This window comes from Quercus robur, chromosome 1, assembly GCF_932294415.1.
Source record: "Quercus robur chromosome 1, dhQueRobu3.1, whole genome shotgun sequence".
NCBI lineage: Eukaryota > Viridiplantae > Streptophyta > Magnoliopsida > Fagales > Fagaceae > Quercus > Quercus robur.
In genome coordinates this window covers 19,614,222-19,634,613 of record NC_065534.1, presented here as the reverse complement: position 1 = coordinate 19,634,613, position 20,392 = coordinate 19,614,222, and the positions used below count along the sequence as shown (strand labels likewise).

General features: G+C 34.1%; 1 protein-coding gene across 2 annotated transcripts; it reads right to left on the bottom strand.

Moving 5' to 3' along the window:
• Window positions 1-2,961: 2,961 nt before the first annotated feature.
• Window positions 2,962-19,899, bottom strand: LOC126724389 (uncharacterized). Of its 2 annotated transcripts, XM_050428946.1 has the most exons (14): window positions 19,564-19,890; window positions 18,761-19,435; window positions 18,213-18,419; window positions 17,784-18,095; window positions 16,337-16,464; window positions 14,927-16,078; window positions 13,219-13,360; window positions 12,945-13,110; window positions 12,650-12,813; window positions 11,787-11,872; window positions 9,413-9,512; window positions 6,687-6,748; window positions 4,080-4,239; window positions 2,962-3,515 (listed from the first exon to the last, which is right to left on the bottom strand). In XM_050428946.1, exons 1-14 carry the CDS (start codon window positions 19,726-19,728, stop codon window positions 3,342-3,344), a joined length of 3,693 nt encoding a protein of 1,230 aa, XP_050284903.1. In that variant the 5' UTR covers window positions 19,729-19,890; the 3' UTR covers window positions 2,962-3,341. The 2 variants fall into 2 exon arrangements, with proteins under 2 accessions (XP_050284903.1, XP_050284910.1); XM_050428953.1 differs by lacking the exons at window positions 2,962-3,515; window positions 6,687-6,748 and having other exon boundaries at window positions 4,094-4,239; window positions 19,564-19,899.
• Window positions 19,900-20,392: the final 493 nt, after the last annotated feature.

Sequence of the window (20,392 nt, the reverse complement as noted above, 5' to 3'; positions counted from 1 at the left end):
TTGTTATAATAAGTGACAATAATTTTACCTAAATTATTCCTTATAAAAAAAAAAAAAAAAAGTAAAATTATTGAGAATTGGTTATATTACATGTTATTAAAAATACAGAAAAACATAAATATTATAATTGATATAGTTTTTTTTTTAAAACGTTATAATTGATATAGTTAAGTTAAGTATATGAACATATTTTTTTGTATGAACTCAAAAATATTTAATTATTTTTATTAATATAACTGCATAATTATTTCATATATATATATATATATATATATATATATTGTGATTTGCTAGTTTGTGTTTCAATTATTGCTAAAGCAACTTGATCAAAAATGCCACATTTCAAATCAGCTGTTTTTATTGTAAGTTTTAGAAAAATAATCATATAAGTTGCCTATTAGTAGCATTGCCTAGAAAAACCCAAAATTTTAAATCCTCCCTCCCAACTTATTGTGAGAAAATAAAAAAGTAAATTCTCTTTTATATACTTAGATTAGAATAGAGTAGAAATTCTATTTTGTATATAAGAAAATAGTGAATCATTTATAAAAAAAAATTTAATATTCATTTATTAATTTATGAATAAATGACATTTTTATTCATTTATGAATATTAAATGACATTTATTCATTTATTAAATGTACTCCCATTAAACACATGATAATAAATTAATATATATTTGTAAAAGATCACTGTGGACAAAGTTGGGCTCAAAACTTGTTTTGAGCTATCTTTTCCTACGCATTATGTAGTAAATTATAAGATTATTCATGTGTATTATTTAAATAAGCCACATGACTTATTTTTTACTTATAAATGATCTCTTCAAATGTCACATAGTAGATTAAAGCAAGATTACTCTAAACATGTTTGGATCCAAACATTTTTCAAACACTATTGCTTTTTGCCAAATAGAAAAGAATACTAATCCTAATAATAATTAAACAAATGATTACAAGTTGTGTTGAGGTGGAAGGTTAAATGATAAGTATTCTATTTCATTCTCAAGGAATGCACCACATGGCAAAAATTTAGGCTATTACAAAACTTGACATATAACGCATGGAATAAAATTATTAGTTGGAAATTTGGGATAATATACACTAGACAATACTTTTTATTTTTATTTTTTGAGAAACATGCTAGACAATACTTTAGTTTGCATTCTTGGTATTTATACGTTGGCAAGACATATGGTGCACAATACAATTATTTATTTTGGTTTTGTTTTGTTTTATTTTATTTTTTTCTCGAAAAGATTATATATATCGCTAAGTGATTGGCCAAAAAATTTAATTAAAATCCAACTGATATATTCCAAACAGATTAAAAAAAAAAAATAAAAAAAGAGAATGAATGAAGAAGTGTGGGTGTCTGTGACTCTTTTTTAGATGGTGTTGGGAGTTCAAAGGTTCTCATCCATTCTTTCTCTAACTCGTATAATTACTATGGAAAAAATTGTCATGTGATGAAAACACAAAAATATGCTCTTATGGATCTCTTCAAGATATGATGCACATATTACAATGGGGACTACATTTTGATTCAAACCTTGGGGGGTTGATGCTGATTTATTACTCAAGATTCCCCATGAGTTGGTGCTATTAAGATATTGATGGGGCTCAGCCTACTGCTAAAACCCACCTGACTTAATGCCTGTGATGTTTCACACTGTTCAAACTCCCTAGGCATTGACTTCTCAACAGATAAGTGCACTTTAATCACACTGTTCAAACTCCCTTGGCCATTCTACGATTTGTCGTGGTTGAGCTTTTCAAATGAAACTTTTCTTGGTAATATTTGTGCGAAAATTGTTGAAGAAGATGCTACAAATTTTAATTTTTGTTTAAAAAATACCAAAATAATAAATACTTCTTTTATGTTGATTACTAATACAAATTTTTTGATAACGATTATTATCAATTATTTTGAGATCACCATAACCATTTATCTAGTATCTATCTATTTTAATTTTATAAGTTTTATGTCTAGACAATACCTTATGAATGAGTTCAAACTTGGTAGTGACTAGTGAGTACAATAAAATATATTTATTTATTTTAGTTGACCATGCCCAAAAAAGAAACTAACCAATAAATATTAATATATCACCATTTATCTATCTATTATAAATATTGGATGTAGACGATGCCTTATGAATGAGTTCAAATTTAATAATGACTTGTGAGTAAAGGGCAGAACCACTTAGAGAAGTGGGGTTGGGGGGAGATGACTTCTCAAACATCAGAAAAAGACCCTTAATTATTTATTTATTTTTTTAAATTTTCAAAAGATATATAGTAGATCCCAAACTTCTTAAATATTAGACTTTTACCCCTAAATTTACCTAAAAATTATAAAAGAAAAATGGTTAAACCCCAAAATTTTCATATTTCTTGCATGACACTATTGAATTGGTTCAATTTTATATTTTATTTTGACCTCATTCGTAAAATTCTAGTTCGGCCCTTGCTAGTGATTACAATAAAATATATTTTTCTTATTTTGATTCACCATGCCGAAAAAGAAAACTAACCAACATCATTAGTATACCACCATCTATTATAAATATTATATGTAGACAATACATCGAATGAGTTCAAATTTAGTAGTGACTAGTGATTATAATAAAATATATTTTTCTTATTTAGGTTCACCTTGCTGTAAAAAGAATCTAACCAACAGCATTAGTTAATATAATCTATCTATTATAAATATAAATATAAATATAATTATTATATGTAGATACTGCCTTATGAATAAGTTCAAATTTAGTAGTGACTAGTGGGTACAATAAAATATATTTTTCTAAATTAGGTTCAAGTTGCAGAAAAAAAGAATCTAATCAGCAGCATTAGTTAGTGTATCATTCAATTAAAATGAAAAAAATAAAGAAAGAACTAATTTGGATTTGGATTTGTCATCTGCATTACAGATACAACCCTCCGTTGATATGGCAAATGTACGGAAATCACAGATTTTCTATTATATTATTATTAAATAAGAACTTACAAATTTTCCTGCTGGGTAAGGATAAAAACTTTACTAGTCAGTATATACTGTTAGGGACACGTACACCTCACCCTCAAAATTTTTTTTTTTAATACATAAAAAAATTTAGTGACAATAATCTTTTTCTACTATACAACTCACACATCCATACATACAGACAAACTGCCATACTACTTCCTATCCAAGAGAAAGAAAAAGAAAAAGAAAAACGACTATACTATTAGTAATTATTACTTTTTACCTTTCACAATAACACGCTCATCATTTTCTTCACAAACAAAACACAAAAACACCCAAAAAGCTTGTCCTAATTGGCATTATAGATAGCCTTACACCGAGAAAGCATAATAGTCCATGCCATTACCAACATCTGAGTAATACTCATTATAATTGAGAGACGCCCAAAAACGGGAAAGCCCGTACTCCCCATGTTTAGGTGACTTCAGATAGCAAAGGTGCAATTCTTTCAGATTTTTGTCAAATGTTCGCTTTATGGCAAGCACCTGCAAACAGATGCAATTGAAAGGTCAAATTACTGTTTTCTCATCCAAGCTGTGATTTCAAAACACTAAAGCAGGTATTCTGAAATTCATAACGAATATAATGAAGACCACTGCACACAGATGCATTATATCAAAATGGAAATGATTGAGATGTGTTTAGGCAGATATGTATCAAACGTAGACCTACAAAACTTGGTTTCTACAAACATGCATATATTGCAAAATTGAAATGGGAATAGATATGTCACTAAAATGATTTAAGACCAGAAGGGTTTCCCTGTCAAGCATGGGAGCTGGGTGATGTACCATGTAATAGTGCATTATGAAAATAGATAAAATTAAAACCTGCCATCCACAGGCATGAAGTAAATGGCTTCCCTTCATGTACATATCCTGTTATTAATGATTTCAATTTATATTTTCTTAATCATTGTGAGATCTCAAGCTGGGTATTTAATAACCCAAACAATCAGAGTATTTCCATGTACATCTTTCCAGACAAAACAAAACAGAGTACAATTCGAGTTGTACATGCATCATTAATAATAGAGATGCGAGGATCACCTGGGATATATTGATTCTTGAAAATTTACCCATCAAATCTCTTCGATCCATGCCAACATTCCATATGCCTCCAGTAAGGCAAGACCGGAAGTCTAGTGCACATTGTAATATGTTTTCAACAATGCTTGCTACATGCCGCGTTTCATGAGAGAGGAAACATCTGCAAAGGTTATTTATGTACACTGTTTAGTGATATCAAGTTTAAGAAACTTCAATACATAAACCCCCCCTCTCCTCTTCCCAAATATATATATTAATTGCAGTAGAAAAGAATAAAAAGTTGTATTTCCCCATTAAAGTGCTTAGTAGTAACTGATTAAAATTACTATAACAAATAGATGAGACCGAAGCCAAAGAGCATATTTATAAGAAGCAACAATGAAGAGTTCCCTAAAGAACAAACAGCTATATTTCCTCATGAAAGTTCTTAATAGGAACTGGTTAAAGTTACCATAACAAATAGATGAGACTGAAGTCAAAGAACGTAATTATAAAAAGCATTGATAAAGATTTCCCTATAACAAATAGATGGGACCCCAGATTTGAAGCATTTTGCATCCCTAAGGCCCATCCCTAGGAACTCAACCTCTGCCCGACGCAGAAATATGCCCAAATAAACTAAGAGCAGCCCTCAGTGTTGAACTTAATCCTTCATCCTAGGGTGACACATAAGCAAGAAATTATCCTGAATCCCCTAGTCAGTGTTCCTAGAACATGGTCAGCTTCTTTCATGTCTGGACCAGTTATGACCCACTTACGTACAAGGATTTGTCCCCCATATAATTTTTTTATAAATCACCACTGCTACTTTAACTGTCATAAGAGGCTAAGCACGTTTATTAACTTTCAAATCATAAGTGTAATAGATTATGAAAGGTTCACAGCAAGAGTAATTTAATAAGATTTTAGTGAGAAATATGAAGTTTTAGTTCTAAATCTCTTCCAAAATGAATTGCATAAGGTTTTTTCTTAATCTACTACCTTTGGAATATGGAATTTAATAGACAAGAGCGAATAATACATATTTTTAGACTAATTTATAGGAGCACAAGGACCCAATAAAATAATTATTGAATAGGCAATATTAATCTTCCATGACTTCATCAAAAGGTAACAGCAGTTGTAACCTTAAGAGGAGTGTAGTAAGTAGTAACTCAAGCATTGTTTCAACAGTTGTGGGTTCAAAATTGGACATTTACAAGTAGAGTTGGGCATATTGCAACTCATTCCTAAAGCATACTAGAGAAAGTATAGCAGCACCCATTGTGTTTGTGGGTGATAGATATCACAAGTTTTGATAAATTGTTACAACAAGTGGGGAAGGGGGATTTCAATCTTGGTTCTAATAAAGGAGACCAGTCACTACTGCTGAGCTATAAGGCTCTTGGCAGGTGACATATCTCACAAGTTATAATCCAATCATGATTTATATGCTGAAAGCATTTCTCTACAGGAGCTTGATATTAAAAACTTGGGTGGACCCAAATATCATTAGGGGATTGAGGTGGCCAATCCAAGGCCAGAGTTATTTTTGTAGATGAAGAAGACTGAATCTTTTTAGAAGTACCGGACAGGACAGAGTTAATCCTGCATATAAGCTAATTGTTCAAGGTGAATGATAGAATAGCATTTACGGTGGCAACTTGTGGAGGACAGGATTTACATCAATATCAAAATTAATTGAAACCCATATTTTTTTAACCCTCTCCTAATCAAGTGCTAAATTTTTTATGAGCAACATCAATCTGTATCTGCCAAAGGACTGCAAAGCTTGTGATTCTACATCAAATCTTTGAACATTTGAAATATGCTAAAAAGAAGGTAACAATCAACATCATGGGAACATAACAGTGAAGGCATGCACTAATGCAAATTGGGTTTGGAAACAGACTTAAATACTCTGTGCTGTGAGGAATTTAGACACCATGACTAAAGAGCATCCCTTGGTAGCTATAAGATGTGCTAAAAGCATTGAGGATAGTGGCAGGTAAAATGAATGCGATTAGTTAGTGAGTTTTCGTCATAAGAAAGACACTACATATTGACATTGAAGTAAATCAACACTCCATGAAGGAGACCTAAAACCTATGACAAGCTTGAGGGGAGTATTACTGTCTACCTCATTTCACATACTGACTATTCCAAAGACTTGCATCTAACACATAGCCCAAAAACTCCACAATAACTTTGCAACTAGCACGAGCAATTTCAACAAAACAATCTAAGAAAGATATGTTGCTATAGGAAATGGAATGGCTAAGACTATATATATATTATCTTGGTATAATCATAGTTGAATTATATGATCTAATCATTTACCAGAGATCCTGCATCCTGGCCCCTAAATAGGTCATTTTCATTTTGAAAAGATAAACATGGCATACTACAGAAGTATAGATATCATAACCTTGTTCTCAGAGGAGGTAAAGGGTGAGGTAAGATCCAGGTTGGTTTCATTAACAGCCAGCTTTGCAACTCTATGCAGCAATAATTGTTCATGTAAATGATATTTCAAGTTTTAAAAGACTAACCCCCCCCCCCCCCCCCCCCCCCCCCCCCCCCCCCCCCCAACCCCCAAAAAAAAAAAAAAAAAAAAAAAGAACTTACATGTGTAACGAATCCATTAAATAAGCCATATGCACCGAATCAAGATCCAACATATCTTTGACCTACATAGACCACAAGCAAATTCAAGATTTTTTTTTGGTGGGTATGTGCATATTCAAGATCAAGGACACCACAAAAATTGAGTAAAAACAATGATATCTACTTATAAAAATTAGAAAAGAAATGGCATATTATAGACAATTAATCATTATAAAAAAGAAAAAGAAAATATTATGATGATAGATGTCTATCAATGGTGCTTTTCTTCTAAATACACGCTTTTGTATTTTAAAATCAAGGTAAAGTGTACTTGGAGGGTGTACTTTACACCCTCCAAGTTAGTCCTTTGATTCTGTCTGGCTCTATTTGAGGATACGGCCACCTTGACCAAAGATCATTAAAAAATACATAACCCCAAATGTCAAGATTCAATCCAAATATCCAAAGCCCAAACACTATTACTTACTTGATTATGCAGTATGCACATGCTATGACTTGAGCCCAAATTTACAATGTTATGACATAAGCCCAGTAATTGTGACTATAGTACAAATAAAGAGCCCATGGAAGAAAGGACCCAAAAAAAGAAGGATCAAACGGTGGAGCTACTAAAGAGTGCAACATAGGCAAATGGTACTCATTCTACCAGATAACAGGGGATGATTTTGGCCTGTCTTTAGACAACTCTTGGAGTGAAAAGCAACAAATTGTGGATCTGAAACCATTGAAGAAGACAAGGAAGAAGAAAAATGAACAAAATAACTACCAACAAGGCATGGTTTCAGTGGAGACAATTCTGGTTGAGTTAAAACACTTGAAGACAGCATTGATTCCATTGGAACTTCAGGAGAAAAGAAAGGATTCAATCCCTTATTGTTGTACCCTAGTGGTTGAAGCTTGGATTTCAATAACCACTGCGTGAACAGCCCACATAATCTGCCATTGTAACATCTATATAACCAAAAATTTGAAATAGTCCAGGGCAGGAACCAAGGCTTTCAATGCACTCTGCCACACCACATATCACACTAAAAGTCTATCGCTTTCCACATTAAATCTGATAGATTTATACACCCTTATCACCCCTAATGTTCTTTCATAAGCTCAGACTTCATGCAACCCATATTATTCATCTAAAATGCCAAGACCACTTACCTAACACAACTTGATTAAAAACCAAAAGCTTTATGATAGCCAACACCCCAAACTGAATAGGAGAAACATGCTATCTTTGTATCTTCCAATTAACAATGTGAAACTCTCAACCTTATTAACCATACCAACATGCATAGGTGAAAAAGAGAGAAAGTTGGAAGACTAGAAATTAAGCCTTCCCCCTTCATGTAAGTAGAGATTTTCCAACTAGCTGGCATTTTGTCCATCCTCTTGACCACTCCATCACATATTGTCCTTGATAAAAGAACAAAGGGGCAAACCCAAGTATGTCATCGGAAGGGTGATCACTCTACAACCTGATCATTCAGTCTCTTCCACTTCTGAGAGAGGGAACATCTTATTAATAATCTATGTTGAGGCTATAATTATCATTGGTGATGAGGGGATTGAGGAGTTCCTGCAAAGTTCATTTCAAACTAAGGATCTAGGAAAACTGCATTATTTCTTGGGGATTGAGGTAGCCTGGTCAAAAGAGGGAATTAGTTTGTCACAGAGGAGAGACATGTTGGATATTTTGGGAGAAACTGGACTGTTAGACTCTAAACCTCCAGACTTATGGATCCCAATTTAAGCTGTACCTGCATTAAGGGGTGTTGTTATATAATCCTAGGAGATATTGTTACCTACTTGGCAAGTTAACTATCTCACCACTACTCGTCCAAATATATCCTTTGCAGTGACTGTTGAGTCAGTATAGAGCAGATCCTCGTTACCCAGATTAGGAATCAATTCTTCAGATTATGAAGTATCTGAAAGCACATCCTGGTCGTGGACTTTAATACAGGGCTAATGGTCATTTACAGTAGATGCATTTGGAAAGAAGATCAACAACTGGATATTGTAGCTTTCTAAGGGAAACTAGATTACTTGACAAAGTAAAAGGCAAAGTGTCATCTCCTGGTTAGTGTAGAAGCTGAGTATACCATGACTCAATAAGTCATGTGAGCTTATGTGGATTAAGCATCTACTTGAGGAATTAAGGCTCAATGTGCAGTTACCTTTGACTATGTATTATGAGTACTTATTGTTTTGTATCTTGTGTTCCATAAGTAGACTAAGTAGATAAAGGTGGATTGTCATCTTGTTCAGGAAAAAGTGGAGAGTAGAGTTATTGCTACCCAATATGTTTCTACAAGAGCTCAAATTGCGGATATGTTTACTAAACCTTTCTGCAAAACAATATTGGATTTTCTATGTAACAAGCTAATATTATATAATATATATGTCACGGTTTGAGGGGGAGTGTTATGTAAGGATCTTGGTTAGGGTTAGGTTTTAGATAGTTCAAGTAGGGCCTTGGGTAAGAAATGCTAGGGTTTGGGTGTTTGAGATCTTTAGGGTTTCAGATATATGGTGTTTCAAGTGGTTCTTGGTGATATGAGTATTAAAGTTGGTAAGACAAGGTTTCATAACACGTTCTACTTATGATACCAAGTTAGAAAACGTTTGACCCAACTTACCTAAGAAAAAATACAAAGAAAACTAGTAAAGGAATATACTATCGACAGAAGAAAATAAATGATCAAAAATAAAAATAGTTTTCTTCAAACCTTATTCTGAAGGGAGTTAAGAAACCTGCACCATGATACATGAGATAATTGTGACTCCACGTATTGTTGTAATGTAGATACAAAATGATTGACCTGATGCCTGACATGGGACAAATAGAGAGAGAATGATTACTTACAAAAAAAAAAAATTTCATGCTGAAATTGGAAACTCCAATGAAAGTTAGAACTAATTGAGATGATGATCATTGACTTCCCTTTCTAAGTTTTTATTCTAAGCTACATATATTGATGCAGGACAACCAAAACAAAACTAAACAACGGAAAAATAAAGGGATATGACCTAAGAGTTAGCACCTAAGATTGGCTTGGAGTTAGCATCAAGCTGCGAAATCACTAGGAGTTAGCACCTAGGGTGACCTGGAGTCAACACCAGACCAAAGAGATCAAACGGCCATTTTTTTTATTCATCAAAATATCAACTAACTCCTCAAGGAGTTGCTTATAAAGGATCGCTAAACCCTAGTTCTAATTGGCTAGGAAACCCTGATTGGCTTATTACAAAAATAACTTTTCTTCCAAATTAAAATACTAATAACCTAGTAACATAAGGTTTTAAGATTACGTGTGCATTTGGATTAGCTTATTGTGGAAAACTTATTTGCTAGAAGTTGGCAAAAGTACAGTTGCACTAAGAAAAAGTGAGACTTCAAAAAGCCTACATAAGCAAATAAGCTTTTTTTTGATAGGTGCATAACCAAATAAGCTAAAAAGCTAATCCAAAATTACAAAAAGTTTGTTTGCCATCGGCTTTTTGGTTTAGCTTTTAGCTTATTTTGTTTATGTTTAGCTTTTTTAAAACCTCACTTTTTCAAAGTAGAAGTATATTTTAGTCCATTTTCAGTAAAAAGCCAAATAAATTGATGCCAAATGGACACTACACGATCTTTCTGATTACTTTTTGGGCATTGGATAGATACTGCAAATCATTGAATGGAAAATTTCTTGATCAAAATAATAGCAATCCATAGTACCAAAGCCCAAACATTGCTAAGTAGAGCCTCTCAAAGGTACACTCCAATCTCATTTGTTTTGTAATTTTTACTGGAACCATAACATTTAGTAGTCTAAGGAATAGATTTCACAAGATGTTTACATTTTGTTCTTTCATTTTTGGGTCATTGTACGCTCCTTATAAGGAATACTCGAACCCTATAGCTTATCCCTAAACAACCCATCCTTTCCTTCTCAATGAAGACAGTATTAAAGTTCTTCAATTGACCCTAAACCCAGGTTGCATGTATTTCTATTTTACCACAAAAATTGATCCATCTATGGCATAGTAGTTGAAAACTTAATAGGCAAAATACAATTATCTTTTTATTCCTTTTGATGCATATCTTATAGGTGTGTCTCTCAGAGAAGTGCATTGTGCCATGCAACACACATAACTGATGAGAAGATACAAATAAAGAGACTGTATTAGGCAATCCACACTCTACTTGATTGACACCTTTTCAATTAGCGTAAAATAAGGGTTATCTGATGAGGTGATACATAATAAAGAGACAAATTATTAGGCTGTCCACTTACTCTACTTGATTGGCATCATTTTAGTTCTTTGCTTTTATCTAGGAAAAGGGTTTTTTTTTTTTTTTTCCAGTGCTCAATTGAACTAAGCCTTGATCCCAACAGATTGGGCTCAAAGACATCAATCATCTTCCACCAGTGAGACTTATCAATGCATACTATGGCCATAAAAGAAAAACAATAAAATATTAATCACAATCACCTAAAGAACCTAAGCCAAGTGCTTAACAGATATACAATATCAGTGTTTTAAAATGAAAAAAGAAAACCCAGATAAATAATGATTTATTACGTCCTAGTTTCATAAACAAAGAGTGTATCCCCTCAACTCCACCCCACAACACCCACCCTCCTCCCCCCCTCCCCCTCCTCAACAAATGAGCTCTAGCTCAAACAGCACCTCTTCTCCCCCCCACCCCCCATAAGAAGAGGTGGAGTGTGAGTTTGCGTATGTGTAATTAAAAAGACAAATAAAAAGTTCACCCCACACCCCCATCATCGTAAAATGTTTAACACACTGATTCTTCACCGTTCTTTTATCTTCATCTCTCTCTACTATAAAGAGAACTTTTGTTCAATCCAAAGAAAGTGTACCACATGTAATCGGATTTGTAAGTTTTGTAAAAATTTCTCACATTTTTGAAGTGTCCATTAGCCATTTCTTACACATTCCATGTTGTGTAAACATTGGTACAATAGGGTGGTGTTTCCATGTAAAAAAAACAATAAACATAGTAGCAAAGCAAATGTAAATGCTAGCTTTATGAGCCACAGAAAATAAGCATAACAAAAGGATCCAAATAAAACAATCAATTATTCAGCGTACCTTAGCTTTGTCAATATATTAAAATGGCCTACTTCACTTTCATGATTTTCAGAATGACGATTCAATTTAATCAAGTGCACCAACTCCTGTTTACCAAAATCGACATCTTGTTCAATACATTAGCATGATCAAAAGCCACTTGAATTTGCAGGATGTTTTATCAAATGTAAATTTGAAGAAATGCATTATGACTTAAAAGTTAAAACTAATGTTGATGTCCAAATTTAGACTTACTAGAAATTGAATCCATTTCTGCAGACACTAAATATAAAATTCATGTTTTAGCAAACAAGAAGATCTATATCTCTAAGAATGGTGTGATAAAAAAAGGAGGTAAAGTAGTATAACATCATGTGAGATTAAACCATGATTTATGTCTATGTAATCCATTAATTAGTTATAAACTGAGAGTTTAATCAACATAGATATCTAGTCTAGAAGCTGCAGGAGTTGGAGCTGTTGATAGCCAAATGCTCCTACATTCCACTTTTGAAGAAAGAACAGCATGCATCAATGCATCTACCATGTTTTTTTTTTTTGATAGGTAAATGCATCTACCACATATTCTTGAAAATGATACAGAAAATCACACATTACAATCTCAAAATCATTTATACAGAGAAAACAATAATGGCCACAGAACCCAACTTTTATAGCCAAGTGGTACCTCTATGGCTCGATCCCATCTAAAAAAAGTGAGGTCAGTATTGGGGAGGGTAGGGTTTTGTGAAAGGGGCTGGGGGACAGGCGGAGCCTACTACATAACTATTTTCATATGATCAAACAATAAGTGTGCAGCCTACTATTGCAATTTGATAAATGTAGGAAAGTAAAGTAGTAAACCAATGCCTAGGAATCCATACCTTCAATGAACGCCATACATCAGTCAATGCAAATACGGCAAGCTTCACTTTTACCAAAAAACTGAATATTTCAGCATATATTTGCAAAGCATCAGGAGTCAAAACAATACTAAGTGGCCAATCCACGCGGTAACCCAGTCCTAAAAAATCAAAGGAATGCACTCCTGCAATAAAAAGAAACAAACAGAATCAAGGTACATTAAGATGAAAATTTTAATTTAATTTGAAACTTGAAAGGGAATAATTAAACAAACAGTAAAATAAAGAAGTACCCAAATAATAAGCGTAAAAATACCATTCATAGATGTTGAAAGAGGCATAGTCTTGTGTCCTTTCATGTACACAAATAACCTATCCTTATAACGGTCTCGCCCGCATGAAGACCTCTGAACTGACAACTCAAGGAAACCTTGAATTTCTGAAAGTCTCTGATCTGGCTCAGCAACACACCACTTATGCGGCTTCAGGGGGGGGGGGGGAAATAAGGAATAAAATCAGAAGGTTTTTGGTCATATAAACCGTATCATTATAAAATAGTATGCATTAAAGTGATCAGTTGACAAGAATACATGTTGCCAAAGTGACTTGATAAACAAATCTGTCCAATCTGCTAATTCCATGAAATGGTAACGCCGCAGTGCCAGCAAATGTTCTTGCAAATCAAATCCTTCCTCAAGCAACTTGATAGTTAACTTGCTGACATACTTATATCTAGCATTCTTAAGGAAGAGCATAATATAAAGTGATCTCTGTTCCAACAGAAACAATTTGAACATGATGACTCATTTTAGTAATGAAGATTTTACTATGATACAAAAAAGAAAATGAGAAATAGATCAATCGAGGAATATTAGAAAATTGACAGTGAATCATGTGCTCCTCTTTAAAAAGATTAGAGAATTTATACAAGCATCCTATTTCATAAGGGTTATAAGTAGCATTTGCAACTTGATTTGGGTAAAGTGAAGTAGTATTTAAGGTAATCTTTTCATCTGTGCTTCTCTTTCCTATCACTGATGGATTTTTATATTAATAATAATGCTTCTAAAACATATTGCAATGAGAGAAAATGGAGATTAAAGAATTCAAACATTAATCTTCTATTGCACAACCTGCACCTGATAATGTTCTTTTTCCCTTTGAGTCTAATTGACAACTTTATTCACATGAAGTGAAAGATGAAATACTTGAAGCATGTTTTCATGTGATCTTCAACTGTGAGGCTTTTAAATGGCTTCCGAAGAATTCCATAGTTCTTTGATTATTTATTAAATACATAAGGAAATGTTCACAATACAATCTTCTAATATAATGATTTGACCCCTCTTAAAAATGGGCAATACATTCACATCTTTTCCACTCTTTTCACTCATCAATCTCCAACATTGCAAGAGACCACATATTATTTTGTGGGAATTTATGCTCCACAAAACCATACTATGAAACTATGATGTTGTGTTCCTAAAAATTAGATTCAAAAGAAAAGGTCACTCAAAATTAGTTGTAGACTTCTCCTATCCAGTGTGAATTCTACAAACAGCATCTTCAGCCTCACCACCCAACATTACAATTGTGGCAGCACAACTGATCTAACCTTCATATGGATACATTAAATTCACATTTTTTTCCCAGTTTTGTCATTCATCAGTCCCCAACATCCCAAGGCAAGACATAGATGATTTTTAGAAGTGGGTTTATAAGAACAAAACAATTCTAAATTTCATCCACCCTGACCAGATTCTATAGACAACATCATCTCAGTCTTACCTTCCTCTGTTACAACCTTGGTAGCTCAATGTCCCTCACTACCAGTAACTTAAGCATCAAACAACCAAAATTGAATACCTAATCTGCATCACATGTTAGAGTGTTGGTACTACTATCAATGCCCACTTCTAATATTCATTAGAATTTTATATATTGGAAACCCAAAATTAGATTCCAAATAGGATTTCCTGGTGAACAATGAATATATATATGTTATGACATTCATTCTCTGTCTTTAGTATTATATAGTAATCTAATGTTTAGGCAGAAATTGTTTACTAAAAGAAAAAAAATATACTCAGCAGAAACAAAACATAAAAAAAAAAAAAAAACAACAGCGAAGATAAACTCATCAAAGGCAAGCACACAAATCAGAAAGTGTATACATCACATTTCTGGTTGGGCCCAATACCAAGAATTACTAAAGAAAAACATAAAGAAAAAATGAACAAACCACACAACATAGTTTGATTAATATTTGTTTGAAAACTAGCATAAAGAAAAGGATACTGAAGAATGATTTCCTGCAGTAAGCATTTTTCAATGATGAAATCAAGTGGTATCTCAAACATGGCTGACAAACTCTGCCTCTGATCTCCAACACTATTATCTTTTTTTTGATAGGTATCTCCAACACTATTATCAATGGTGATACTGGAACCACCAAGCAAACTCTCCCAACTACTCCCACCAGAAACATTTTTTATAACTTCTTGGTTGTGGTCCTTCAAGTATGATGGTGAACAAACATAAGGCACTTCAGTATTATCAATTAAAACATGGTCTCCGTCATAGCCTTGTTTACTATGACGATCACTTTTACTTCTGGTAGAAGAAGCATGAGAATGCATGAGTAATCGAGGCTCAGTTCCAAATTCATGCACAGAACCAGTTGCTGACTGTTCCACGCATAACTTACAAGGGTCTTCTACAGAGGTAAAGTCAAAGTAAGGTAAAGATCGGCCATAGTCTGCATTGCATCTCTCTCCTGGCTTGCTTATTGAGTGAAGGAAAGCATAACTTGTCAACATTGGATTCACACTCATAAAATTGCTTTGGTAGTAAGACTTACACCTTTGCAACGTATATAAATACGGAGTGTGTGTGGAATTTTCAAGTTGGCCCTTGCCAGTGGCTTCCCCAATCGAAGCATCTAACACGGCCTGAATTTTGTGAAAATATGATGTACCTTCCATTATTACTCCCACATTTGCTTTCCTCGGATTTAGGTCAGAGTCTTTCTGAGGGTGTCCTAGTGAAAAGACTTTATCAGCTAGAGAATCTGTATGTTGAATATCAGATGTGCATGACTGGTTAGACTCCTCTGGCTCGAGCAGCTCAGGTAAGTGACTTAAAAACATACCGTTATTATGAGAATGCACATCATGACCGAGGCTGTCTGTTACTTCACAAATTCCACGTGAATCATTTTCTATATGACATGAATTTTTAAATTCATGAGGCTTTTGCAAAGAAATATCCATGGACGTACTCAGGGAGAAGCTTAAAGCAGATAAATACTTAGTGTGATTTGGAGGCTCAATTAGCTGCTCAGACTCGATTTGCTCTTCAGAGCTGTTCGAGGACGAACATTCAGACGAATCGTCTGTATCCATCACAAAAGACAACTCATCCATTGAATCACAGTCCACATTAATAGCACTGAGAATTATAGAAATCAAACCATCAATAAAGCATTAAAAAAATTTGAAAGAAAAGTGACAAATACAGAAGTTTGTAAATGGAATGAAAGAGTAGTGCTCATGAACTGGAGAGAAATATATTCATCAGCTGACATACAGTGCACACGCATAAATTATCGTCAACATAAATAATAATGACTTGTATATTCCCAGACTCTCCTGATGTTGTTACATGTGCACACAAAGAGAGAGAGAGAGAGAGAGAGAGAGAGATTACACATTTGAGCTTCTTTTATCTGCTGTTGAAGGAGCAATTGAAGTGTCATCCAATGTGCATGAAACTGAATTGTTTGAACTCCTTCCACCATTGGCAAAGTACATTGTTTCAGGGCAACAGGGAGCTACCTGCAAAATGAAAAAAATTCAATATAAGAATGTAACTAGGTAATCAGAAGCAGCAGTGAATCAAAATCAGCATGCGGGTAGACATGTCAGTCACATATTGAGATGAAACAATTGTTTATTTTCTACATGGCCAACCAGGCTCTTTTTTTTTGATAAGTGAACATGGCCAACCAGGTTCATGCTGAAGAGAATAATTTTTTTACTAGTAATTACACATGCACAACCAACAACCTTACCCTTCACCTTGCTCTTATAGTGGTGCCATTTGAGCTAGAGATCAGTAGCAATGATGAAGAGAATAGTATTGAAAATGACGGATTAACAGTTTCCTTTAGGTTCACAATACATAGAGCATCTACTAACAGGATTGACAAAAACTTAAATGACTTAACCAGAAGCTTGTTTCACTTATTATTTAGTTAAAAAGAAAATTTACATACAAATATATGAAGAGAAAATTAAATTAAGAATTGAAGGAAAAAAATACTAGAAGTCTAGAACTATAGTTTGTTCACAGACTACAGCAGACCACACCATAGCATTTTAGCAGAATCAGAATGCCTAAAGACTGGCAATGGAAAAGTATATGTTGAACATATTATTGACACTTGAAAAAAAAAAAAAAGGTGAATAATAGTCTATTGCTAGGGGGATATTTAGGATTCATTGCTTGCACTGCATAAATCAGGTAAAGCATTATATTCAGTGGAAAACATGGAAATTGGCTGGACATTTTTTTATGAATATAACAGGCTGGAAAATTATACTTTCCTGACAGCTTGGAGTTAGGAATAATAAAGAGAGCATGCATCATAGTAATCATGGTAAACAAAGAGTGATGAATAAGATCATAAGATTTAAATATTTTGGACAAGGAAAAAACTAAAGAATCATAATCACTTGCGAATACAATTGTAAACAGGAGGATTACGATCTAAAGCAAGCTTGAACCATGAAAAGCCAAGACAGCACACACCATAGTTTTGATAGTTACAACTAACAAATAGGTTTTTGTACCATAGCATGTTGCAGACAAAAAACATATTTTTGATAATTCAATAGTTGGGGGTGGGGGATTTGAACCCTAAATGTCTCCTTTGGAAGCACCATGAAGTGTCAGTTGAGCTACAAGGCTCTTGACAGCAAACAAAAAACATATGAAAACAAGATAAAGGATATATATATATATATATATATATATATATTTATATCAGATAATTCATAATTGTTTCTGCATATTTTACCATCCATTAATACTATGTAGCAGAAAAAACACAAATCACTAAAAAAATCTGAACCACCATAGCTTGGTTACCTACCTGTTCATGTCTAAACTTCAAATTTGACAAAAGATATTCAAGTTTTTCCTCCATCATTTTGTAGTAACTGTCTCTTGCCAGTACCATGGCTTCTATATTTACTTTTCTGAAAGTCACTGGAGATGCATAAGACGGAGAACTGTTTGAAAACCCACTCCAGCACGGAAGAAAATCCTCATGAGTATGGTCCCCAGTGGCAACATAAATATACATTTCAAGCAATTTTGTCAGCACTTGAAGCTGCTGACCAGCTCTGACAAGTGGAACCAAGAAGTTCTTTAGAAAACAAGGAACAGCAACTCCATCTTGCTCCTGAGGTTAACAGTTCCCAACCATGATAATTAACATTAGGAAGGAATGCTAAAAGCATGAGCACATAAGAAAAAACTTCTGAGTCCAATGTTTCAAAGTTACAATAGAGAACAATACCCTGATACTTGGCAACGTGAAGTCAACAGATATGCCTACTTTACCATGTTGATTAGGTGGTAGATTGTTAGAATATTCTACTATAAACTCCTTATAAGGATCACTAATCTCAGCTTTGAATATCCATGACCTGATAAACCCACAATATGGTTCACATGACCGAAGAAAGAGAAACTTGAGTAGAGCACGGTGGGAATTATCAGCAACCTAAAAGGAAAATACAAAATTCCCCAAACAATCATTAGCAAAACTATAAAAATGATGCAAGAACCATTCAATAATTAGAAAAAGAACAAGCGACATCCACAAAAAATCAGGAGCTCAATTGCCAATACCATAGTGTGCCCCTTCACAGAGACAACAATACAAATTTTCAACCTAGTCAGAAATTTAATATTTTTACAAAAGCTTTTGTATGTAGACAACAAAAAACAATATAAAAGGATTTCATAGTATTAAGGCCAGTGAATAAAACGAGTGAAATTACTTCAAATGAACATTTTCAGCTGAAAAAATATGGAAACAAGGAATTTTATATCTAAACTGACCTGCAGTTGTTTATATAAATAAGTGAGAAGATCCCCTCCTCTATGGAAGTTACGAAACTCTAATGCTGCTTTAGCGATTGAATCTTCAACAGAAGATACCGAGAGGGAAAGTTTTACATCATGTAGGTTGCAAATATTTGCAACAGCTTCAATTTGAGTCCTCAAGTCCTTAGTGTGCAGGTACAGCTCCAACAATGTAATTTCAGAATGCACTACACTTGTCAAACACCCTAACAAGGAAGATGGCGCGCCATCATTCCTTGATATTCGCCTGAAACCTACTGATGCATACAACGTGTCGAGAGCACACATGTACCCTTCCAAAACCTTCCCAACAGCAACAGCAAATGCCTGATTAACAAGGCTGTAGGAAGGGCGTTTTTCGTCTTGCAATTCACTGTCATCTTTGCTAGCCGAGTTTTCACACGATCTAAAAGTGGTAAAATAATCTACAAATTTAAGGAGAAGAAAAACCTGAGAACCCGAGCAGCCTATGGAGCTCAGAATGTTTCCAAGAGCGTGAGTGCTGGAAGCCCGAGTCCACAGGCTTGGAATTCGATGGAATGTCCTATCAGCCGGTTCAGAAACAAAGGCAGCAGAAAGCTTTTCGATACTAATAAGTGCCGATTCTACGCCTTGCATTGCATACATTGCCAACCTCACCAAACTTTCCTCCTATCCATCCATCAGTTCACACAAAAAATTAAGATCCCAGTTGAAAAAAATCAGTGAAATTTAAAAGAAAAAGGAAACGATAGTAGAAACCCTAAAGTAACAACACTATGAGAGAGAAATGTGCTTACGGAGACGGTGGAGGCGTGGAAGAGAGGAGGAGGGTGAGAGGAAGAGGAGATTGGTGGAGGGCGTCCGCTTTCGGAAGGGATGGATTCCCAAGACCTGGGAGGAAGCCATGGATCTTCGACCTTGAGGTTCTCAAACAACGAAGCCAAATTCGCATCCACCGCCATTTTTAGATGATTGTCGAAATCTGATACCTTGTTTTTTCAGCTTTGTAAATTGTACTAGCAAAGCTCTTCTCTTGTCTTCTGCTTTACTTTTTTAGTTGTTTCAGTCCGATTCGCAGCGCAGTCACTTCAATCGACCCGCCTAACGTTTTAAAAAAACAAAATGGACCGAAAAACGAACCGTTTGTTCCGGCACAATAAAGTGTTGAATTTGGATCCGACCCAGCAATCCCACTTTCAAAAATTTTAAAATTTTTTTGGGGCATTTTTATTATGAATGCAAAAAAAAAAAAAAAAAAAAAAAAACTTGGGGCAATTTTGTCCATTCCATACAAAGGTTGATAATCGATTTATTTCCTAAGCTGCTCACACACTTTGAAATTTTACTGTAAATTTCCATTACCCAAAATTTATGTACACAACTTCTATGAGTAATGAACAATCATTTTTCTATAAATCCATCACTTTTTTTCTTTTTCTTTTCTACAACTCATAATTGACAATTTTATTAAATTGTGTTACTAGACTTATTTTTCCGAAAATTGGGTTGTTGACAAGTAATGAGCCCAAACCAATAGATGTTATTATTATAGACAATCCAATCCATTTCATAATCATGAAAATCCCATTTTTTGTGAGATGAAATCTATGTTCTAATTAAAGGTCA